This window comes from Cyprinus carpio, chromosome A1 (assembly GCF_018340385.1).
Source record: "Cyprinus carpio isolate SPL01 chromosome A1, ASM1834038v1, whole genome shotgun sequence".
Taxonomy (NCBI): Eukaryota; Metazoa; Chordata; class Actinopteri; order Cypriniformes; family Cyprinidae; genus Cyprinus; species Cyprinus carpio.
The window spans coordinates 39,244,177-39,266,148 of record NC_056572.1 but is presented as its reverse complement, the minus strand read 5'-3'; the positions used below and the strand labels follow the sequence as shown (position 1 = coordinate 39,266,148).

The 21,972-nt window shown below is 41.5% G+C and overlaps 1 protein-coding gene across 2 annotated transcripts; it reads left to right on the top strand.

Moving 5' to 3' along the window:
- Nucleotides 1-12,199: 12,199 nt before the first annotated feature.
- On the top strand, nt 12,200-16,374 carry LOC109092187 (zinc finger and BTB domain-containing protein 45-like). 2 transcript variants are annotated; one of them, XR_006161076.1, is made up of 7 exons: nt 12,200-12,405; nt 12,910-13,815; nt 13,902-14,012; nt 14,697-14,843; nt 14,919-15,183; nt 15,450-15,876; nt 15,909-16,374. XR_006161076.1 is itself a non-coding variant. In XM_042765941.1 (6 exons), exons 2-6 carry the CDS (start codon nt 12,934-12,936, stop codon nt 15,767-15,769), a joined length of 1,725 nt encoding a protein of 574 aa, XP_042621875.1. In that variant the 5' UTR covers nt 12,200-12,405; nt 12,910-12,933; the 3' UTR covers nt 15,770-16,374. The 2 variants fall into 2 exon arrangements, 1 of the variants encoding a protein (XP_042621875.1); XM_042765941.1 differs by having other exon boundaries at nt 15,450-16,374.
- Nucleotides 16,375-21,972: the final 5,598 nt, after the last annotated feature.

The following is a 21,972-nucleotide window of genomic DNA, read 5'->3' as shown; positions in this document are numbered from 1 at the left end:
TACGATTTCTGTCTGATTCACATCTAACAGAGTAACATTTAGAGATGCTGTATATAATGCTATACAGCTATATCCAGCGCCCGGGGAGCAACTGGGGGTTCAATGCCTTGCTCAAGGGCACTTCAGTCATGGGTATTGAGGGTGGAAGAGAGCGCTGTTCATTCTCTCCCTCCCACCTACAACTCCTGCCAGCACAGAGACTCAAACCTGTGACCTTCTGGTTACAAGTCCAAATCTCTAACCATTAGGCCACAGCTGCACCCGGTATCGCTATTCGCTGCTAGTAATGGAGGATGAAAGAATTGTCCCTGTTCCTCGTTCGGTGTACAAAGCTGAAGTGTGCCATCATTTGGGCTTTTGTGGTAACGTCCACCGCGGGACCGTGGCGTGTGAAGAGGGGCTCGCGCGGGGCGGGTCGAGGTGGGCGGTAGGGTCGCGGCGCGGCTGCAGCTTTCTCTCATTTTGGGGGCGTTTTGTGCAGGGTGGTGCTCGCGCCGCGGTTTCGGCGACTATACGCAGAACATAAATACAATTATATTAATACATAAATCAGTTAATATTATTGATATTAGGCAGATGTAATTTTTTGTTCAAATCAAAATGTTATGACATTGTATGTCACAATTGTAAACTGAAACTGTGAACCTTTAAAGCAGGTTCTAACTTCTTATATGGTCTTTTTATAAAATACATTTTATAAGTATTATACGTATTTTATACTTACATTTAACTAAAGGATCCTGAAAGTACTTTAATTCCCAACAACCCCACCCTTTACTCGTACTGCACAAAAATTGGTTCAATAATGTTGAATGTTACAGGGACTGATTATTGCAAATGCAGATCCCACTGTGTTCTGGTTAAATAATTTTTATTTACTTATTGCTAAGATTTTCATATGGTGGTGTGTTCTTACAACATACAGAACTACCAAATTTTGCTATAAGTTTGATTGCATCATATAATATAATTGCTGTAAATAGTGTTCATCGTCTGTTTGATTACGTCTTTAATTGATTTTTCTGTACATTTCTGCCATATGTACATAAACTAGTTAATATACATGAACTAGTTCATTCTAGACCGATATCAAATCTCCCTTTTCTGTCCAAGATACTAGAAAAGGTAGTATCCTCACAATTATATTCCTTCTTAGAGAAAAATTTAGACCGTATCATAGTACTGAGACTGCTCTCCTTAGAGTTACAAATGACCTGCTCTTATCATCTGATCGTGGTTGTATCTCTAAATTAGTGCTATTGGATCTTAACGTTGCGTTCGACACTATTGACCTCACCATTTTTTGCATAGACTAGAAAACTTTGTTGGCATTAATGGAAGTGCATTAGCATGGTTTAAATCATACTTATATGACCGCCATCAGTTCGTAGCAGTGAATGAAGAGGTATCATATCGATCACAATGCAGTATGGAGTACCTCAAGGCTCAGTACTAGGGCCGTTATTCTTCACGCTTTACATGTTACCCTTGGGAGATATCATCAGGAAACACAGTGTTAGCTTTCACTGTTATGCTGATGATACTCAGCTCTATAAAAAACTGGATGACGAATAATTTCTTATTGCTAAATTCTGAAAAAAACAGAGGTGTTAATTATAGGGCCTAAAAGCTCTGCATGTAATAACCTAGAACGCTGTCTAAGCCTTGATGGCTGCTCTGTCAATTCTTCGTCATCAGTTAGGAACCTAGGTGTGCTTTTTGATAACAATCTTTCCTTAGAAAGCCACGTTTCTAGCATTTGTAAAACTGCATTTTTCCATCTCAAAAATATATCTAAATTACGGCCTATGCTCTCAATGTCAAATGCAGAAATGTTAATCCATGCGTTTATGACCTCAAGGTTAGACTATTGTAATGCTCTATTGGGTGGTTGTTCTGCACGCTTAATAAACAAACTCCAGTTAGTCCAAAATGCAGCAGCTAGAGTTCTTACTAGAACCAGGAAGTATGATCATATTAGCCCGGTCCAGTCAACACTGCACTGGCTCCCTATTGAACATCGTATAGATTTTAAAATCTTGCTTATTACTTATAAAGCCCTGAATGGTTTAGCACCTCAGTATTTGAACGAGCTCTTGTTACATTATAGTCCTCCACGTCCGCTGCGTTCTCAAAACTCTGGCAATTTGATAATACCTAGAATATCAAAGTCAAGTGCGGGCGGCAGATCCTTCTCCTATTTAGCTCCCAAACTCTGAAATAACCTACCTTACATTGTTCGGGAGACAGACACACTCTTGCAGTTTAAATCTAGATTAAAGACCCATCTCTTTAACCTGGCTTACACATAACATACTAATACACTTCTAATATCGAAATCCGTTAAAGGATTTTTAGGCTGCATTAATTAGGTAAACTGGAACCGGGAACACTTCCCATAACACCCAATGTACTTGCTACATCATTAGAAGAATGGCATCTACGCTCATATTAGTCTGTTTCTCCCTTATTCCGAGGTCACCGTAGCCACCAGATCCAGTCTGTATCCAAGTCAGAGGGTCACTGCAGTCACGAGTTCAGCTTCCTGACAGCCTGATGGATGAAGCTGTCCTTCAGTCTGCTGGTCCTGGCCTGGAGACTCAGCAGTCTCCGCTCTGATGGCAGCAGACTGAAGAAGCTGTGTGACGGGTGAGTGGGGTCACCTGCGATGCAGAGGGCTTTGCGAGTGAGACGGATTCCATAAATTTCCAGGAGGGAGGGGAGAGAGACACCAGTGATCTTCTCAGCTGCTCTCACTATGTGTTGCAGAGTCTTCCGGCAGGACGCGTTGCAGGCGCCAGTGCTGTGGTGTTGTCGGTTCAGAAGAGGTCCTCTGTGATGTGCACACCCAGGAACTTGGTGCTGCTCACTCTCTCCACAGTCGCACCGTTGATAGTCAGAGGAACATGCTGAGTGTGCACTCTCCAGAAGTCAACAACAATCTCCTTCGTCTTCTCCACGTTCAGAGAGAGATTGTTGTCACTGCACCACCCGGCCAGGCGGCTCACCTCGCTCCTGTAGTTTGTCTCATCTCTGTTGCTAATGAGACCCACCACAGTCGTGTCCATCCGCAAACTTAATGAAGAGGTTGGAGTTGTGTGACGGTGGTGCAGTCGTGGGTCAGCAGAGTGAAGAGGAGGGGGCTCAGCACACATCCTTGGGGGGCCCCAGTGTTCAGTGTGATGGTGCTGGATGTGTTGCTGCCGACACGTACTGCCTGATGTCTTCCAGTCAGAAAGTCTAAAAGCCAGTTGCACAGCGAAGTGTTGAGTCCCAGCTGGACCAGTTTGTTAATGAGCTGTTGAGGGATGATTGTGTTGAATGCTGAACTGAAGTCTATGAACATCATTCTGATGTATGAGTCCTTTTTGTCTAGATGTGTGAGTGCAGAGTGGATGGCAGTAGTGATGGCATCATCGGCCGAGCGGTTGGACCGATATGCAAACTGGAATGGGTCCAGGGAGGGGGGGTGCAGACTTAATGTGGTGCATGACTAGCCGTTCAAAGCACTTCATGAGGATGGGAGTAAGTGCAACAGGACGGTAGTCATTGAAGCAGGATAGAGACGGCTTCTTCGGGACTGGAATGATGGTGGTAGTTTTGAAACATGTGGGAACAACAGCCTGACTAAGTGAGATGTTGAAAATGTCTGTGAAGATATCAGTGAGTTTGACATCAGTGAAGACATTCAGCTGTTTGATTGACTCAAATGTAACTATTGTTGGCCACTTTGGTAAAGACTAATTTCACTTTTGTATGACAGAAATAAGGCCTAATGCAGAAGAACCTTTTTTTTTTAGATTTAACTGCTAATATCAAAGTACTAGAGCAGTGGTTTTCAACCTGTGGGCCGCGGCCCCTTAGTGGGTCGCGATGGTATTGCAGGTGGGCCGCCAATTACTATTAAAATAAATAATAATATTGTAAATATATGTAAAAATGTCTAAGTCATAACATAATAACACCATTTCCTATATATAATTAAATGAGCCCGAGTTATTTTCTGTTCATTGCCAGTTCATTCTAGGGCTGTGCGATAGAAATCGTCATAAAATCACAATTTGAGCGTGCGCGATTTCTAAATCGCTTTATAGCACGATTTTCCGAGGCCCTGACCTCCCGCAGTATGCCATCCGATCTATTCAGAATGCAACGCGCCTAGCGCGAGAACAGAACAGACTGGGAATAGACCTAAGTAACTCCAGGTTCACACACTGTCTGTGATGCGCCTTTTTCCCGAGCCCATGTTAACGGATCAGAGCGTTCATAACATTGCACACGGTAAAAGGCTAGAAATAAAAACGTGCGAAAATAATTAATATCTAGCACATGAGCATAGAGAGAGTTGTGAGTGCACAGGACGCAGTTTAAGTGAGAGGGGACACCATAGGTGTCATTTACACTGGGGACGCTGGGGACATGTCCCCACCACTTTTTGAAATGGCTGATTTTGTCCCCACCACTTTTTTTGGTTAAAATGTTCTGAAAAATCAAGCGAACCAATAAATGTTAAAGGTTTATTTGCACAAAATAAAACATGCAGTGCAGTTTAGATTCAGAAAGAAACAATGTACATTGTCCAAAAAAGTAACTTAAACAAAATAAACTATTACTGATTCTAAAATGACCCAAAAACATGCATGCGCGATCAGTAACTTGAACAAATTCTTGCCACAGTTTCTTCTTGTCCAAGTTATACATTCTCTCTCTGTGAACATGACAAACAGCCACACTGTTGAGTCGGGTTTGTGACATTGAAGAGCGCAGCGAGGTCTTCAGGCTTCTCAAGGCACTGAAGCTTCTCTCTGCTTCAGCAGATGAGGCTGGAGCAACGAGCAACAAATGCAGAAGTCACTTCTGAGCAGGTTTTGTAGGTGTAATTGGCAGTGAACATGGCCAAAAAATGTCAACCCGAGACCTAATCCTTACAGTAGGCTACACTATCAACAGTGGCGCCCCTAGAAAATTTTAATAGGGGTGGCCAGATGAGGCCACAGTAAATCTTGGGGTGGCACACACAAAAAAGAAAAAAAAAAAAAATTAAGGGTTTCAATATTGACAAAAAATATATCTCTGTGATTTCTGGGATTTTATCGATAACGATAAATAGACAATATTTTGCTGAGTGTGTCATTGTGCTGATATCTTATTTCTAATTGTTCTGAAAGCTGACTCCTGAATTTTTTATTTTTACCTTTACACCATTTTTTTCTAAAAGTGTACCCCATCTTTTAGGTCAAATACTTGCATTTGGGATTTTCCAAGCAAATGCAACCAGTATCAACAAAATTGATCTTTGCAATGCAGAGAAAACAGAAACTGCATCTGAAGTGCCATTTAGGTGTTTTTACACACTGTTTAATGCAGCTCTGTGGGACATGGAATACTTTAACCTGGAGTTACTAATGAATAAATAATGTTTTGATATTTTAAACATAAAACATTGAAAACTAATGTTTGAAATTATTTTAAAAAATGAAAAGGTACCTTAAATGTGAAATTAACAAACTGCCAGTAGGTGGCAGAGAGTCACTGTTAATAAGTGAGTCATTGCAATTGAACCGAATCATTTAAACGGTTGATTCATTCAGGAACGAAACACTGTCAGTGTTGCTCAGATACGCAAAACAGTGGCTGTGTTTGGAATGATTTTTGTTTTTAGAAATAGAGCAAAAAAAGGGAATATGTTGTCTAAAACGTAAGTCTCTTGATATTAACTTACTGTTTAATTAACTGTTGTATAAAATCAATATCACATTTGTAGTTATGCTGACTTTTGGAGAAAAACGTCACTCTTCGTGTGATAGTAACTATATGAAATTATATAGATCTATAAATTGTCTGCCCCATATATCTTGAAAAATTAGATAATTCTAAATTTCCCGTGAAAGAACGCACTAAAAATGCGTATGCGAACTAGACTCTAGACCATCACGTAACGTATGCGCGCACTCTGTGTTTTGTTTGACTGGGGATGGCGAGGACGAAGGGCAGCAACTATGGTGGCGCCAATCTGCAATATTTTTTGGTGGCTGCAGCCGGTGCTGCAATTTTATTTTATTTTTTTCACTTCTTAAACGATTGTGTATTTACATTCTGCATTTAAATTAATAGTACCCACTGCAAATCATCCTAGGGGTGGATGCATCTGGTCCATTTTAAAGACTGTTTAATTGGGTGATCATCCTAGGGGTGGTCACAGGGGTGGCCAGAGTTTATACAGTGGTGGCCTTGGCCACCCTTTGGGGGCGCCCCTGACTATCAACTACAGCTAAACAACAGGCTACAACGTGTTTAGGAAAACTGTTATTGTTCATTAGATAATAGAGGTAATCAGCAGGCCTACTGTTAAATCATAATGTAACGTTGATTAGATGGACTGATTAACTAGCTACCCAGCTAGAACAGCTAGTTTTGCAAACATATTTCTTATTGCTGGATTTTACAGTAGGCCTCCATAATAAGATCATCACTTACAGTACAGCGCTGTAAGCTAAAGTAGTTTCTAATGTCTCCTCCCTTCTTCCTCTTGGACACTGTGAGTTTGGGTTACTGTAAATTAGGCTACTGCAGTCGATCACACTGCCGGTGTGATTAGAACGGTCAGTGCATGACCGCGCTTGGAGCTGTCATAAAATGTGCTTTCGCGCGTTGGCTGGCGCTGAGCCAGAGACAGGCGCGCTCAGAGCTGTCATATATCACAACTTGTTTCAGTGTTTTCAACCACATAATGTTTATTTTAGGTTTCAGACATATAAGTACTAAAAAAAACCAATACATTTAGAGTTTGTAAAATACACACTGATGTCAAAGGAAGAGGCAATAATAATCATTTCAATTATAATTAGACACGTTTTATTCATATCAGATACACATTGTGTAAAGTTTACTCTATTCTTCTCGCAGTTCACCAGCCACTTACTTTAATGTAATTGGGGAGAAGTGGATGAATTCACGTGTTGCAAATCCAACAGACCCGATTCTCTGAACTGCGTCTGCGGCACAAATCGCGCATACAGCTCAACTAACGCGATCGTTATAAAGGTGTTTAAAACAGCAAAACACTTCAAACTTGCATATATTTGACAATCGGAATATCAGTTATTGCATGCCGTATCTAAAAAAAATATGTGAATATTTTGAATAAAAAAGGAAAAAAATACATAAAAGCAGATCATCATTCATTCAGCTCTATTGTTGCGGCGGTGTGTCACGTGACAAGCAATGACGCGTCACCACGGAAACCATAAAGCGACACATTCTAAATAACGGTTGCCTTGAAAAACTTACGCTGGGGGGTCAGCCAGAATATTTTAAACTTACGTGTGAAAGGGTTAAATGTTTAGCTAGCTAAGTTACTGCATTTTTCTACAACTGATTATCCTGTGCAGTGTTGCCGTATTGGGCGGTTTTATTTATTTTTTATTATTTTTTTTTTTTTGTCCCCACCACTTTTCAACACAAACTGACGCCCCTGGGAGACACGTTTTAAGTGCGTGCGCGCATTCTCTCCGGGCAAGAGGAGCGTGTATCTGAGCAAGCACGTCTGGTTTTGTTACAGAGCAAAGGAAATCTGGTGCGAGCAGAGAGATTCGCGCTCGTGCATTAATTTAATGTGCTTTCGCGTTACAATAATGCGCTCTCGCTGCTGCTTCTGCACCGCATACACATACTGTATACACACTGCAGACGGAGTAGGCCTACGTGTGAACCTGTATAATGTATAACAAATATATATATATATATATATATATATATATATATATATATATATATATATATATATATATATATATATATATATAATATATTATTTATTACAGGGACAGTGCATATTAATAAACATTTCTGCCAATATGCCAGAGTTAGCCAGAAGGCTATTTTTCATCTGCAGTCCCAGGACAGATGTTAAAAGTCACCCTAAAAGACAGTAAGAATACATATAACAATAAAAAAATACAATACATTTAATAAATCCTAGTATGTTAAAAAGTACAATCGAAATACAGCAAACCAACAATCAACAAACATCTGACAAAACATGACACATACACACACACAAGGCAAGATGCCAGCAGAGGATGGAGCAGGTATAGGAATGTGTTAATGTTGACAGATCTGAAATTCAAGAAGCCATTTCTTTAAATGGTTCTTAAATATACAATATGTGTTTAATTTCTAATGATTAAAGGAATGCGGTTCCATTTAGTAGCAGCTCGAACAGAAAAAGAAGTATGACCAAATACACTTTTTCTAAAGGGAATGACCCAATCTCCCCGCGCTGCACCTCTGGTTCTGCTGTGATCAGCTGTACAGATGTTAACAAACTGGTGGAGTGGAGGGGATGATAAACCATTAATAATTTTGTATAGAAGACATAGATTTGAGTATTTGACCATGTTTTCCCAACTGAGTAATCTGTGTTTTTGTAATATTGGACAATGATGATAAATATTTGGTTTCTTATCCAGAATTTTAACAGTTTGCTTGTAAAGTGAACTGCAGAGGATTCAGAGATGTAACACCAGCTTGTGACCAGATGGGTAGACAGTACATGATATGTGATAAGATCATAGAGTGCATGTACATTTTTGCTGCCTGTGTGGACATTTGATGGCGAATGTGTCTAAAATTCATGAGGTTTAATTTGATGCGATTACAGACCCTTTTTACATGTGATGTAAATGACAACTTTGAATCGATCAAAACCCCCAGATATTTGTATTCTAACACGATCTGCAGCCTTTCCCCAGAAACGAAAATATTTGGCTCAACACTGAAGTTTTTATTGGACTTTGTGAAAAACATTGCTACTGTTTTTGATGTATTCAGCTGCAGGCAGGATTGTTTTAACCAAGCTGTAATATTATCCATGGATTTAGTGAACTTCTCGGCCACCTGAGAAATATTCTTACCATAAACATATACTACAGTGTCATCAGCATACATCTGTACAGAAACATCAGGACAGACGGACGGAAGGTCATTAATATAAAGTGAGAACATAGAGGCCTATAAAAAGTGACAACAAGGAGAGGGACCCTGAATGTTGGAATAGATAAGACTCAGTCCATTTAAGCGCATCCGAGGAAAAGTTAAAAGTGCATAATTTTGCCAGCAAAATTGTATAATTAACAGTATCAAAAGCCTTCCTGAGATCCAGGAACACCGCACCAACAACCCCACCTCGGTCCAACAGAGCTCTGATGTTTTCAGTAAAGAAACAAGTCGCAGTCTCGGTGGAGTAATTGGCTCTAAAGCCAAACTGCACAGGGTGGAGAGCAAAGGGTGTGGTATTTAGATGGTTAATAATTTGTTTTGCTATTAGTTTCTCTGCAATCTTAGACACTGTGTAATATACTGATGGGTCTGTAGTTTGACATGGAATAAGGATCTCCACTTTTGAAAACTGGAGCAACAATAGCTGGATTCCACATGCTTGGGAAAATATTTGTGAAATAGACATGTTGATTATTTTGGTGATGGGGATGTGACAGATGTACTTAGTGCCTTGAGCATTACCGTATCCATATCAAAATATCTTTGCATTTTGATGGTCTGAGTGATTAATTAAACTAAAAACGAATTGACTTTTGTCTATTGACGGAGTGTATATGTTCTCTGGTGTAAAACAGTTCGCTATGTTAGCCACAGAATCAATAAAATAGTGATTAAATGCTTCTGCTATAACCGGAAGATTGTTTGTCAATTTTGCATTTATTTTAATTTCTGGAATGTTTTGTTCTTTGGGGCGATCACCTATCATTTTTCTTAACTGGTTCCTTATTATTTTAGTATTTCCATTGGATTTTTCAATTATGGTGAGAAAGAAGTCTTTCTTTGCTTTTCTTAATGATCTTACAACTTAATTTCTCAACATGGTGAAACGTCCTCTGTCATGAGTTGATTTAGTTTTATTTGCTATTTTTAAGGCTTGGTCTCGTTCTTTCATTATTTTTTTGATGTCTGGATTTATCCAGGGTACAGTATTTTTGCATTGTTTGTACCTGATTTTTTTGTGGGAATTCTTTAATAGTTCTCTCAAGTGTATTTTAGAAATATTTTGCTGTCTTTTTCGCAATCAACTAAAGATAAAATGTCATCCCATTGAATTTGGTTAGCTGCAGCTACAAAGTTTTGATAATTATTTTTAGGAATTGTGATAGATTCTTTTTTTCCTCTAGTACAAGGATGAAAACGTTTTTTGGCAAGATTTCAAATGACAATAAAAATATTTCAATCCTATAAAAAATACAACATATAAAATTATCTTACAATACTTACAATACTATAGACAAACAAAATATCTAATTCCGCCTCGTTAAATTCAGTTATTCTTGTTGGCCCACGTACAACTTGTGTTAGATCAAACCTGTCAGTGGTTTGTTTGAGCTTTTTTCTACAGGATTTGTCCTCCCAGTTGATGTTAAAATCCCCCATAATGATAAGTTCTTTATCAAGGTTGCTTTCTTTTAGCAGCTTCTCAAAGTTTTCATAAAAACTGTTATCTGCAGAGGGAGGCCTGTACATTATGACAAGGACAAATGACATTTGTGGTGAAAGGGTGATTTTGAGACCTAAACATTCTAATAAATTGTTTGACCATTTGATTTTTGTGACACTGTAATGTGCTTTTTATATAAACCATCACTCCTCCCCCCTTTTTTGATCCCTCCCTGTCTTTCCTGTAGATGTTATAACCAGGAATATTCAGAGCTGCTGACGGAGCATTTTGAGTAAGCCAGGTTTCAGATAAGCGTAAAAAATCCAGGTTTGAATCCGATAACAGATGCTGACTTTGCTCACTTTTAGACAGTATGCTTCTAACATTTAGATGTCCACCTAGAAGACCCTTTGGTTTAGCCCTAGGGTCCCACATTGTTCGCGAATGGTTGACAGTCTGGAACACCTCCCACTTCCTGTTCTTCACAATCCCAGAATTTAGACGTTTCCTGTTTACATTCTGCGTTACTATAGGGACGCGCAAAGCACCCTTTTTTGAAGTAGTCACAGAACTTTGTAGTCTAGACAGCCCAACATACGGTGGTGAAATGAGCGGTGCCTCATTTCAACACCTGAGGCACCGCTACAATTAATGAGCTCTATAAACAATGTATGGCAAAAAAGAAAAAAAGTCCCTGGACACAGGATTTATTTATTTATATTTTTTTGCCATAAATTTTGTTACATCTTTACTATAGTGATTATTTTGACTTATGTCTGTTCTAGAGACATTACAACTTTTTGATAAAGCTCTAATTGGTTTTCTTTTGGAAATATGTTTCAAATTCATCCAGAATGCATTTATGACTGTAAAGCATGTCTGTGTGTCAAAATTGATCAAAGAAATCGCAATAGGTTTTTTTTTGTTTTTTTTTTGTCCATATCGCACAGCCCTAGTTCATTCAATAAATACAGTTAACAATCTAGCTTCTGAGTACTAAGTTATTAACCCAACAATAGCGGGGGCAGTTACTTATTTTTTATTTTTTTTTGCAGTGGGCCGCGCAAACATATGTGTTTGTATTAGATATAATCAAGTTAAAAAAGAAAGACAACCACTGTACCAGAGGTTATAAAAGGACATTTCTTGTCCAGTCTGGTTTGTATTGTGAAATAACCCATCAAATAATCTTTTATCATCTTTATATTCAGCAGTTATTACCCCCTGGTCAACAACTAATTAAAAAAAAGTGATTAAAAAATAGCTGTATATTTTGATGATTATTAATGTTTTTGCAAGCATTTGCAAATGGTTTTATTATAATTGTTTAATTGTGCTTCATCCAGGTATTATAGACCTCCATGTGAGCATCATTCTGCCCAACACATATTCACACCTTTCTTGTGTTTTTTTTTTTTTTTTGGGGGGGGGGGGGGGGGTTGCTATCAGAGTACTGACAATAAAAGTTATAAGCAACAGCACACTTTATGTTGATAAATATTATATAAATACTAATGTTATATAATATAAAATATTATAGAAGTATTATGATAATGATAATTTTTTTTAATTGTTAGACATTTAAAAACCATATGTGTGGAACAAAAATTATGTTCTAATAAGAAAAACAGAAAATATCAGAATGTTTTTCGACACATTGTGGGCTGCTTGTGACTTTTATTTTGACGGGCTGCTGTCTGACGGTCAAGGCTTTTATTTTGACGGGCTGCTGTCTGACGGTCAAGGCTTTTATTTTGACGGGCTGCTGTCTGACGGTCAAGGCTTTTATTTTGACGGGCTGCTGTCTGACGGTCAAGGCTTTTATTTTGACGGGTTGTTTGCGGATATCGGGCCCGTGAGCGCTGGGCAGCTTCTGTCCGTCGCGAATCTTCGCAAATAAATCCGAGATCGATATTTAAGCAGTAATGATCCGTGTCAGTGCACTTTAAACGCATCTGCAGGTGAGCTTACAGCAGTACTGTAGATGTCAGGCTAAACAATAAACATGTCGAGCACAAAAGATTCATTCTGTATTCATATAGTGTTCATTAAATGTAACACAGTATACACGGAGTTTCAGTTGCACATATGGATTTAAGTGTTATATGATCCTAAAGACGTGTGTGTGTGTGTGTGTGTGTGTGTGTGTGTGTGTGTGTGTGTGTGTGTGTGTGTGTGTGTGTGTGTGTATTTTGGATTTTGTGTGTGTGTGTCCGTTTTTTGGCTGTCTGTATTTTTGTTTTGTGTCTATATTTTTTGTGTGTGTGCGTGCGTTTTTTTTTTTTTTGTCGTCTGCGTTTTTTTGTGTTGTTTGTTATGTGTCGTGTGGGGGTGCGTGTGTGTGTGTGTGTGTGTGTGTGTGTGTGTGTGTGTGTGTGTGTGTGTGTGTGTGTGTGTGTGTGTGTGTGTGTGTGTGTGTGTGTGTGTGTGTGTGTGTGTGTGTGTGTGTGTGTGTGTGTTTACAGTGTCACGGAGTGTCCGGTGGGGTCATGGCGTCAGGTTCGGAGGCCGTCCACTACATCCATCTTCATAACTCCAGTCAGTCGGTGCTGGAGGCTCTGAGGTCTCAGCGGCGTAAAGGTCTGTTCTGTGACGTGACGGTGCGCATCCACGACGCGTCTCTGCGGGCTCACGCCTGTGTGCTGGCGGCCGGCAGCCCCTTCTTCCAGGACAAGCTGCTGCTGGGTCACTCGGAGATCTCGGTGCCGCCGCTGGTTCCCGCCGAGACGGTCAAGCAGCTGGTGGACTTCATGTACAGCGGCTCGCTGGTGGTGCTCCACTCGCAGGCGCTCTGCATCCTCACCGCCGCCTCCATCCTCAGATCAAGAACCGTCATCGACGAGTGCACGCAGATCATCTCTCAGAGACGCGCCGCTGTGGCGGGAGCCGTGGGGCCTCTGGGGAGCGCGCTGCCCAAACAGGAGGGCGGCGACGGGAAAGATCAGGAGAACGCGGCGCTGCAGGGCTTCGCTTACAGCATGGGCGGGGACTGCGGCTCAGACATGGCCGCGCTGGGGGGCGGAGCTCAGGGGGAGGGCGGCGGTCTGGAGGGGGGTGGAGTCGGCTCACTGATGCCCCTCGGCGAGGTTGGAGGCGGGGCCATGTGTAGAGGGGAGGGTCTGGGTGTGGCAGGGGGTGGGGCCACCAGCTGCTCGCAGGAGATCAACTACATGCTGAACCCAGAGCGCGGTGCTAATGTGGGCGCGCAGAACATCGCCGCCAACGAGCGCGGTCACATGGGATCTCCGAGCGGCATGGGCCTGGAGCTGGTGGAGCGATTCAGCGAAGACGACGAGAGAGACGCTCATGACGCGGACAGAGACAGACAGACGGCGCACACGCGCAAACAGAGACAGCCGCTGAGACTGCAGGTGACGAAACACACCACTGTTTACCCATCTGAGTGTGTTCTGTGGTTCACACACTGTATCTGGGGCGTGTTTCTGACTGTGTTCAGGTGCTGGGCGGAGAGGAGGTGGTGGTGAAGAACGAGGGCGTGCAGGACGGGGACGGTCTGTTTGAGATGGACGAGAGAGGAAACGCACCGCATCAGCCCACCTACGCACAGGTAAAGCCCACACTGCGACACGAGCTGCATTTGATTCGAGCTGCTCATTGTTTTGCTCACGTTACCTGTTGTGTTTACTGATGGTAATGGACACAACATTATTGTGAGCGATGCCATTTTTGTTTGTTTTTGTCAATAAAAGCTTATAGTTTTTATTTAAAATTGGTGTACAGTACTCATCACCTTCACGGTTGACATCAAAAAAGCACTTATTTTGCAGCACTTTAATATCATATTTAGCTAGATAGGTTCGTGAGTACAGTCACGTTAGCCTAAAACTTAAACCTCAAATGTGATATTTTGCCCTTCTTCATCTCTATAAAAGTTTTGTTGGATGTACATCAGAATTCCTCAAACAGCAAATAAAGTAATATGATTACAGCCATAAAATACATTTTCTTTTTAGTATGTCAAACTCAACTAATATTCAGTTCAGAAATGATTTTCCTTCAGAGAGAGGCGTGAGTGTGTGCTGACGCTGTAAATGTGATGCGTTCTGCTTCTGTCCTATGAAGGCCGCCTGGTGTAATTCTGCTGGACTGTCAGTAGAGGGCAGTCTGTACGCTCCATCCTGCAGAGGATGTGTCCTATCTAGGATGCAGACACAGCTATGAAACGAGTGTGTGTGTGTGTGTGTGTGTGTGTGTGTGTGTGTGTGTGTGTGTGTGTGTGTGTGTGTTTCAGGGCGGGTTCTACGAGGACTCTGCCATGTTCTCAAGCGGTTTCTGGTCTCAGGCGGATCCGCAGGCGTCTCTGGGCTCAAACCCTCGCGGCCGGGGAAACAAACCCCTCTCTCCTCCACCGCCGCCCTCCCAGAACCTCAGCAGCCAGGTCTGACGGGCCTCGTGGCAGTTAAGCGGAGCGCGTTGCTGCGATCTGTTAACGTCTGTCTGTCTGTGTCCTCAGATGCTTTTCCAGTTTCCTGCCAGCGAATCACAGCAGCCGTCCTTCTTTGTGGGCGGACCCATGGTGATCGACAACCTGGCTGAGTCGTGCCAGCAGGCTCCGCCCCCCGCCCCCCTGACCCCGGCTCCGCCCCCCTCCACCCCAGCATGCCTCGCGGGGCCGAGCTTTGCGCCGCAGGGCTCTGAGACGTCCTTCGACTGCAGCCACTGCGGAAAGTCACTGCGCTCCCGCAAGAACTACAGCAAGCACATGTTCATCCACTCCGGTACGCATGCCTGCGCTTCGGTGACCCCAGCACTACCACAGAAATTCATGTGAACACACCTTCTGTGTAGCACAGGTCACACACACACTCCAGTGAACTGCTGAATTGATTTAATTCGCTGCTCTCTGGACCGCCAGCATTACTAAACCAGTGCCCTTGTACTACACATCTGCAGTGTGTATAATCTGCTGCAAGTCCAGCGTGTGTGTGAAGAATATAAAGACTGAACATGAAGTGTGTGTGTGTGTGTGTGTGTGTGTGTGCAGGTCAGAAGCCGCATCAGTGCAGCATCTGCTGGCGCTCGTTCTCTCTGCGTGACTATCTGCTGAAGCACATGGTGGTGCACACAGGTGTGCGTGCGTTCCAGTGCTCCGTCTGCAGCAAGCGCTTCACGCAGAAGAGCTCTCTGAACGTTCACATGCGCACACACCGCGTGGAGCGCACCTTCACCTGCGGAGTCTGCCACCGCGCCTTCACCCACCGCACGCTGCTCGAGAGACACGCCCTGCAGCACCACACGCCCACCAAACCACCCACCAATCACCTGCAGCAGGGCGGGGCCAGCGGACCAGGCTCCGCCTCCTAGAGACAGGCACGACTGAAGAGAGGAGAAACAATCAGATTGAATCCCAGGAGCTTTAACACACACAAACAAAGAAAATTTGTACGTGCACACACACACACACACACTCTCTCTCTCTCTCTCTCAGACACACACACTCTCACTCTCTCTCTCTCTCTCTGACACTCTCGCTCTCGCCTCTTCAACCCAGAAGACCTCATGAACACACAAACCTCATCGAGCGACTCACACTAAAGACGAACGTGGTCCTGCGTGTGACGCCGGGGACTTTAACGTCTTTTTCAATGTTTTAGTGTTTGCTCTGTTTTGTACATGTTATTATGGACTCATCAGAAACCACAGTGACCTCAGGACCAGAAGACACTTCAGAGCGCATTTATTACCTCCATTTTTATTTCAACATTAACCTCCATTTTTTAATTTTTTATCAAGTATATGCATAAATCTTAATGATATTTTTATGGTGAAACGATATGTAAGAGTTTTATGTCTGGCTTAAATGCTGTGCGTGTGCGGGAGTATCTATATTCTGCTCTGCTTCGGTTTTGGTATCTAGCATGTGCTCGCTTTACACTGCATGAAGCTGCATTAAATGCATTGTGACATTTCACAGCGTGTTGACTCCTTTATTTAGCCTTCCTTCACGTTTTATGGCAGGTACATGAAGACTGATTGATGTTGTCTTTTTTTAATAATAATAGATGTTTCTGCAGCTTCAGGACGGCAGTTTGGGTGTGTTGCCATGGTAACCGCTTGGCTCTGCACATGCTCAGTAGGACTGTGTCCATGGGCGAGCTGGACTCACACACACATGATGTTTTCCCGCTCCGCCATTGGGACCTTCCTCCAGGAGCGACTGCTGCACACAAACCCCTTTACCCAGGATGCACTGCTCCGAGCCTACCTGCGGCGCCACCTAGTGGCTGCAAGATATCTACAAGGAAGCTATGGCGAAACCTGACAGATGTATCAGGCCAAAGGATTTTGGAATGATCAGGATGGCTCAGTTGCATCACTTTTCAGATGCAAGTCAGTGTGTATTTTTTTCTGATTGGACAAAACTGAAAACTGCAGTGGCATGCATTCTAAAGTTCAAAGAAGTTATTTTGAAGCTCAAGCAATACAGAAAACATATTCAGTCCTTACTTCTGAAACAAAGAATTCTACAGTAGAGCAGAAGAAAAGAAAAGCAGAGGAAATGAGAAGCATGTTCATTTCTTCTTCATAGTAGGTGAATAGACAGACCTCAACACTGGCCAATCACAGCACATATCACGTGCATTCTGTAAACATCCAAATACAGTAGTCATCATTAACTAAGCATTAGTTTCTCATGACTTCATCATGTTTGTGGCCCCTCAACTAAAGTAGTGACTTAGTCCTTTGGAATACTGATAAACAGTGTGTTATTAATGATGGTATAATTGTGAAATGACATGAATATGAACATGAACGTTCAAGCTTTTGCACACAATGTACTGTGGATACAAAAGGACTTTGATCTAAACGTTCTGCTTTATTTATAACCCAGTTTAATCAACAGCAATGTCTGGGAACAGCTGAGAAGGAATTCAGTATATATACCATAAACTTTAAGCCTTTAGAACCTAAAGCTAAAATAGGCCGTTTTCACTCATTTTGTTTTTTTGAGTATAAAATTATAAGTCTTTTTGGGACACTAGATTGCACAGTTTTCACTCAGGAGCCATTTGTTTTAGCCCAGTTCTCCAGGCGTTTTTGGATCCTTCATTCCAGTAATTTAAATGTGGTGCTCTCTGAAGCAGTTCCTGTCTAACTGCAAGCATAGTCCCACATCACATTCCTGGCACTTCCACTGGGTGCTCCTTTTGCATCGTATGCAACTCTGTGAAAGGTCTTGAGTGTCACTCACAGGAAGAGGCAGATGATCGCATCTCTCTCTCGAGCTCCCATCCAGGGGAACACCTGTGAGCTGAGCAGCTAGCAGCTCCTGAAAGTTTTGCCGTGTCTTGTGCTTGTCATGGTGGATGGCACACAGTGCTTTGTGTAAAATTAAACAGTTGGTCACTGCAATGTCCAGGAAGTGCTGGAAAATTGTTATGTACCACTTCCAAGTTTTACGGTGCACCGACTTTGTTCCGAGCATCTTGTTGGAGGTCTCAACTCCTCCCATGTACTTATTTTACAGCTACAGCTGCGACCACGGCCCCTCTGAGATGGTGTTGTGTTCGATGTGGACGGCCCATTTGCTTCTTCGTAGGTAACATAATAATAAAAATACTTTAAAAAAAAAATAGAAGCATGTGTTACAAACTCACTATAAATTCCTAAAAATACTTTTCATTATAAAGCAAATTATTAGTAAGAGCAAAATAGTAAAAAAAAAAAAAAAAAAAAGTAACTATAATAATAACACAATAACAATGAAATAACAATAAAAATAAAGCCTGCAGTTGCTTACACACACATACACACCTTTACAAAAACATGCAGATATACACATGCTTGCATACATGAACGTATGTACACACACATACATATACATCTTGTGTGCATACACAAACAAGCATATGGTGAGAAATCTGGAGAAATTCACATGGCTTGATGTATACCCTGAAGAAATAAATAAGTACGTAGGTCTGCTTCTCTACATGGGTGTGATGGATCTGCCAAAAGTGAGGGACAATTTTCCAGCACTTCCTGGACATTGCAGTGACCAACAGCTTCATTTTACACAAAGATATGCATGTATACATGCAAACACATTTATACACACACACGTACATGCACGTACACACATACACAAATATACAGATATACACATAAATGCATGTACGTACACACACATACACATGCACACTCACCTTTACACACATACATATATACACATACAAACACACAAACATACAGATAAACATATGCACATACGCATACACGTATACACACACACACACACACACACACACACACATACATACATATACACACGCGCGCTGAAACACGCAGTCTATGACTATTTTACTCACATTTCTCATTGATTCATCAGAAAGAAACATAAGCTTCACCAGTCCACGTCTGGATCAATGCCAGCAGCATACGCCTCCTCAACGTCTGAATACACAAACCCCGGGTCCGAAGTCATGCTCAGCCTCTTCCCAGGTGTCATCAATGATCAAATCAATCGCCTCCTCTCTTGTAAAACCTTTCTTCGCCATGTTTTTGTCCGTTTTTTTATTATTATATTTTGCACTCTCAAACCTGCTGCGCTCCGTATCTCCCGCTTCAGATCCGTCCTTCGCCCTCTACCCGAAAGCCGCTGTGAATTGCTGGTAAGCACGCAGAACCGTATTAAGCCGTACATTGTCATAAAGCGCAAGTTTACTATCAGACGCAATTGGATTCTATAAGAGAAAAAAACTTTCTAAAGATATGGATTGAGATTGAAATCTACAGACACAGATAAAGTGCAATAAAATAAACACTTAAATGTGTTTTTTAGATGGTATCTTTCCAACTGGTCTTTTATGAAAATCCAAATGGAAAACAATGTTTCGTCTGTAGTGTCTTGCCTTAATATCTTTATACAGATGTGTTAAGCAGATTTGAGTTGGGTGATAATATAATTTACATAATAGTAAGAGTAATATAGTAATATAAATAATAATATAGCTTAAATCAACTGTCCTATACAGTATTTATCATTTTACATTTGTGTACTATATGTATGCAGATACATTTATATCCAACTTTATATATAGACCTGGACAATAATATAATAATTACACTTTTCCACTGTATAATCAAATGTAAGTGTTAGATATAAATGTGGATGTTCATCTTAAATACAAATGAGTGTCAGTGACGGGACAGTATTGATGTGTGTGTGATCTGAACGCTGATCTTCAATACTCACGCTTCTGTAAATAACCCTGATTAATTAACACTCCAGACCAGCGCATGATTCAGTATGAGCAGTTCACATGGATCTGAATCAGAGTTTGCACTGCAGGTGTGTGTTCTTCAACTGAATAATGAGTGTGTGTAAACGTGTGTGACAGGAGCGCTGCTGGTGGATCTGGCCGGATGGGAAAACGCAACACACACGGACATCTATGCTGCTCTGAGGTGTGTGTATGTAGTGTGTGCAACGTGTGTGTGTTATGAGTCCCCTGTAATGTATATGTGTGTTATTAGGCCTGTATAGTATGTGTGTGTTATAAATCCTGTGTAACACATCTGTGCTATGAACCCTGTGTAACACACATGTGGGTTTGTGTTTGTTTGTGTGTGTGTGTGTGTGTGTGTGTGTGTGTGTGTGTGTAACACATCTGTGTTATGAATCCTGTGTAATGTGTGTGTGTGTGTGTGTGTGTCTGTGTGTTTGTGTGTGTGTGTGTGTGTGTGTGTGTGTGTCTGTGTGTTTGTGTGTGTAACCTCTGTTTTATGAATCCTGTATAACACATGTGTGTAATGTGTGTGTGTGTGTGTGTGTTATTAATGTTGTGTAACACGTGTGTGTAATATTTGTGTGTAACACGTCTGTGTTATGAACCCTGTGTAACGTGTGTGTGTGTGTGTGATAATCAGGGGGTGAGATCAGGATTTGTGTCCAGTAGTCAGTCGAGACACCACCAGTTGTTATGAACCGCAGATAGCAGCTCTGGACATGGCTCTGGTACAACGGCCTGAAGCCCTGAGAAAACACACACACACACACACACATACACCCACACATGTGCACGTTTGTTGAGGTAAATCATGATGTCTGCCGTTATATTGATTGTGACGCTCTGTTGAGGCATTTGATTGTAGTCGGTTTCACTTTCATGTCAGGAGTCATCACAAATATGAAAGCATTTTTCTTGAAGATGTCTGAATAGTCTGTTTGTGAACATGACTGCTGACTTATTTCTGCTGAATCATTTACTACCCAGTGCTGCCAAAATTGTAGTTATATAACCGTTATTCTTTAAGCTTGTTAAGATGACGAGACAAAATCAGCACAATGTTCTACAGATATGAAGGACAGTGATGTGATTAATCTGGACACGTGTGTGTGTGTGTGTGTGTGTGTGTGTGTGTGTTCAAACACATGAATGCAGTCTGTGTGATCTGCGTCTCACGTTCTGCTGGAGGAACACAAAAAACACATTAGACGACTGCAGTCAGATGTGTGATTTTCACATCAGTTTATTCAGAGCTTTGCTCACTTATAATGAGAATCCAAATTAAACATGAATGTGTGATGTTATTGTAGATTCAACTAACTTGAAAGATTAACTAGTTTGGGATGAAATGTTGGTCACTTCTTGGGTGTGGCTGAATATTTCTTTGTGTAACTAAAATAACTGATTATCATTTCAACAGTTCAAAAACCAAATTATAATGGTTGGCTACAAGAATAAATGTACATGTATTAGTTTGTCAGGTGTGTTTGTTGACCTGAGGCTATTGAAAGTGTGTGTCTGCAACTCAGCTGTAGTAATGGTGTCAGCAGATGTTCAGGGACTCGTGAACAGATTCATATGTCACAGTGACTCCATTTACTGACCAGCCACAGACCTTTGTGTTTGTGGAGGAAGTCAACGTTGAGATGGAGGGACTGACGGACAGAAACGCTGCTCGTGTTCGGTTATATGAGCCAAGCGATCGATAAACACTCCAGCTTCATCCTCATCTTCTCCTCTAAAGTTCATGTGTGCGTGTGACCTTTGGGCTCTTCCGCAGTTCTTTCAGATGATTTGACCTTTGCGAGCACGTGCCTCTGACCTTTGACCTGCTGTTAGCGCGCAGACGCTTCATCATAAAGCATCTCATCATCTCAGTTCAGTTGCAAACGTGATAGGAATCACGAACCTGTGGCTCTTCACAAACATTATGCCCTCACTCTGTATGTCTGTCTGGTTTTTCAAGTAAAAATGGCTAAAGATTCTTAAATCAAGATACATTTACTTGAGATTTACTTTTACAGAAAACATAAAGAAAAAATGTATCTAAATGAAGTGAGTTTATGATTCAAACAAGAACAAATAATCTGCCAGTAGAGTCAGAAAGTTCAAAGGGGTCATATGATGCGATTAAAATTTTTCCTTTCTCTTTGGAGTGTTACAATCTCTTGGTGCATAAAGAAGATCTGTAAAGTTGCAAAAACTAAAGTCTCAAATCCAAAGAGATATTCTTTATAAAAGTTAAGAGTCAACCATGCCCTCCTAAAACGGCTCGTTCTA

Bases quoted from the DNA above. Each gene is read 5' to 3' on its own strand.
- LOC109092187 (XM_042765941.1), top strand. From the start codon at position 12,934: ATGGCGTCAGGTTCGGAGGCCGTCCACTACATCCATCTTCATAACTCC. The intron at 13,816-13,901 runs GTGACGAAACAC...GACTGTGTTCAG, and splicing joins GACAGCCGCTGAGACTGCAG to GTGCTGGGCGGAGAGGAGGT. The intron at 15,184-15,449 runs GTACGCATGCCT...GTGTGTGTGCAG, and splicing joins GCACATGTTCATCCACTCCG to GTCAGAAGCCGCATCAGTGC.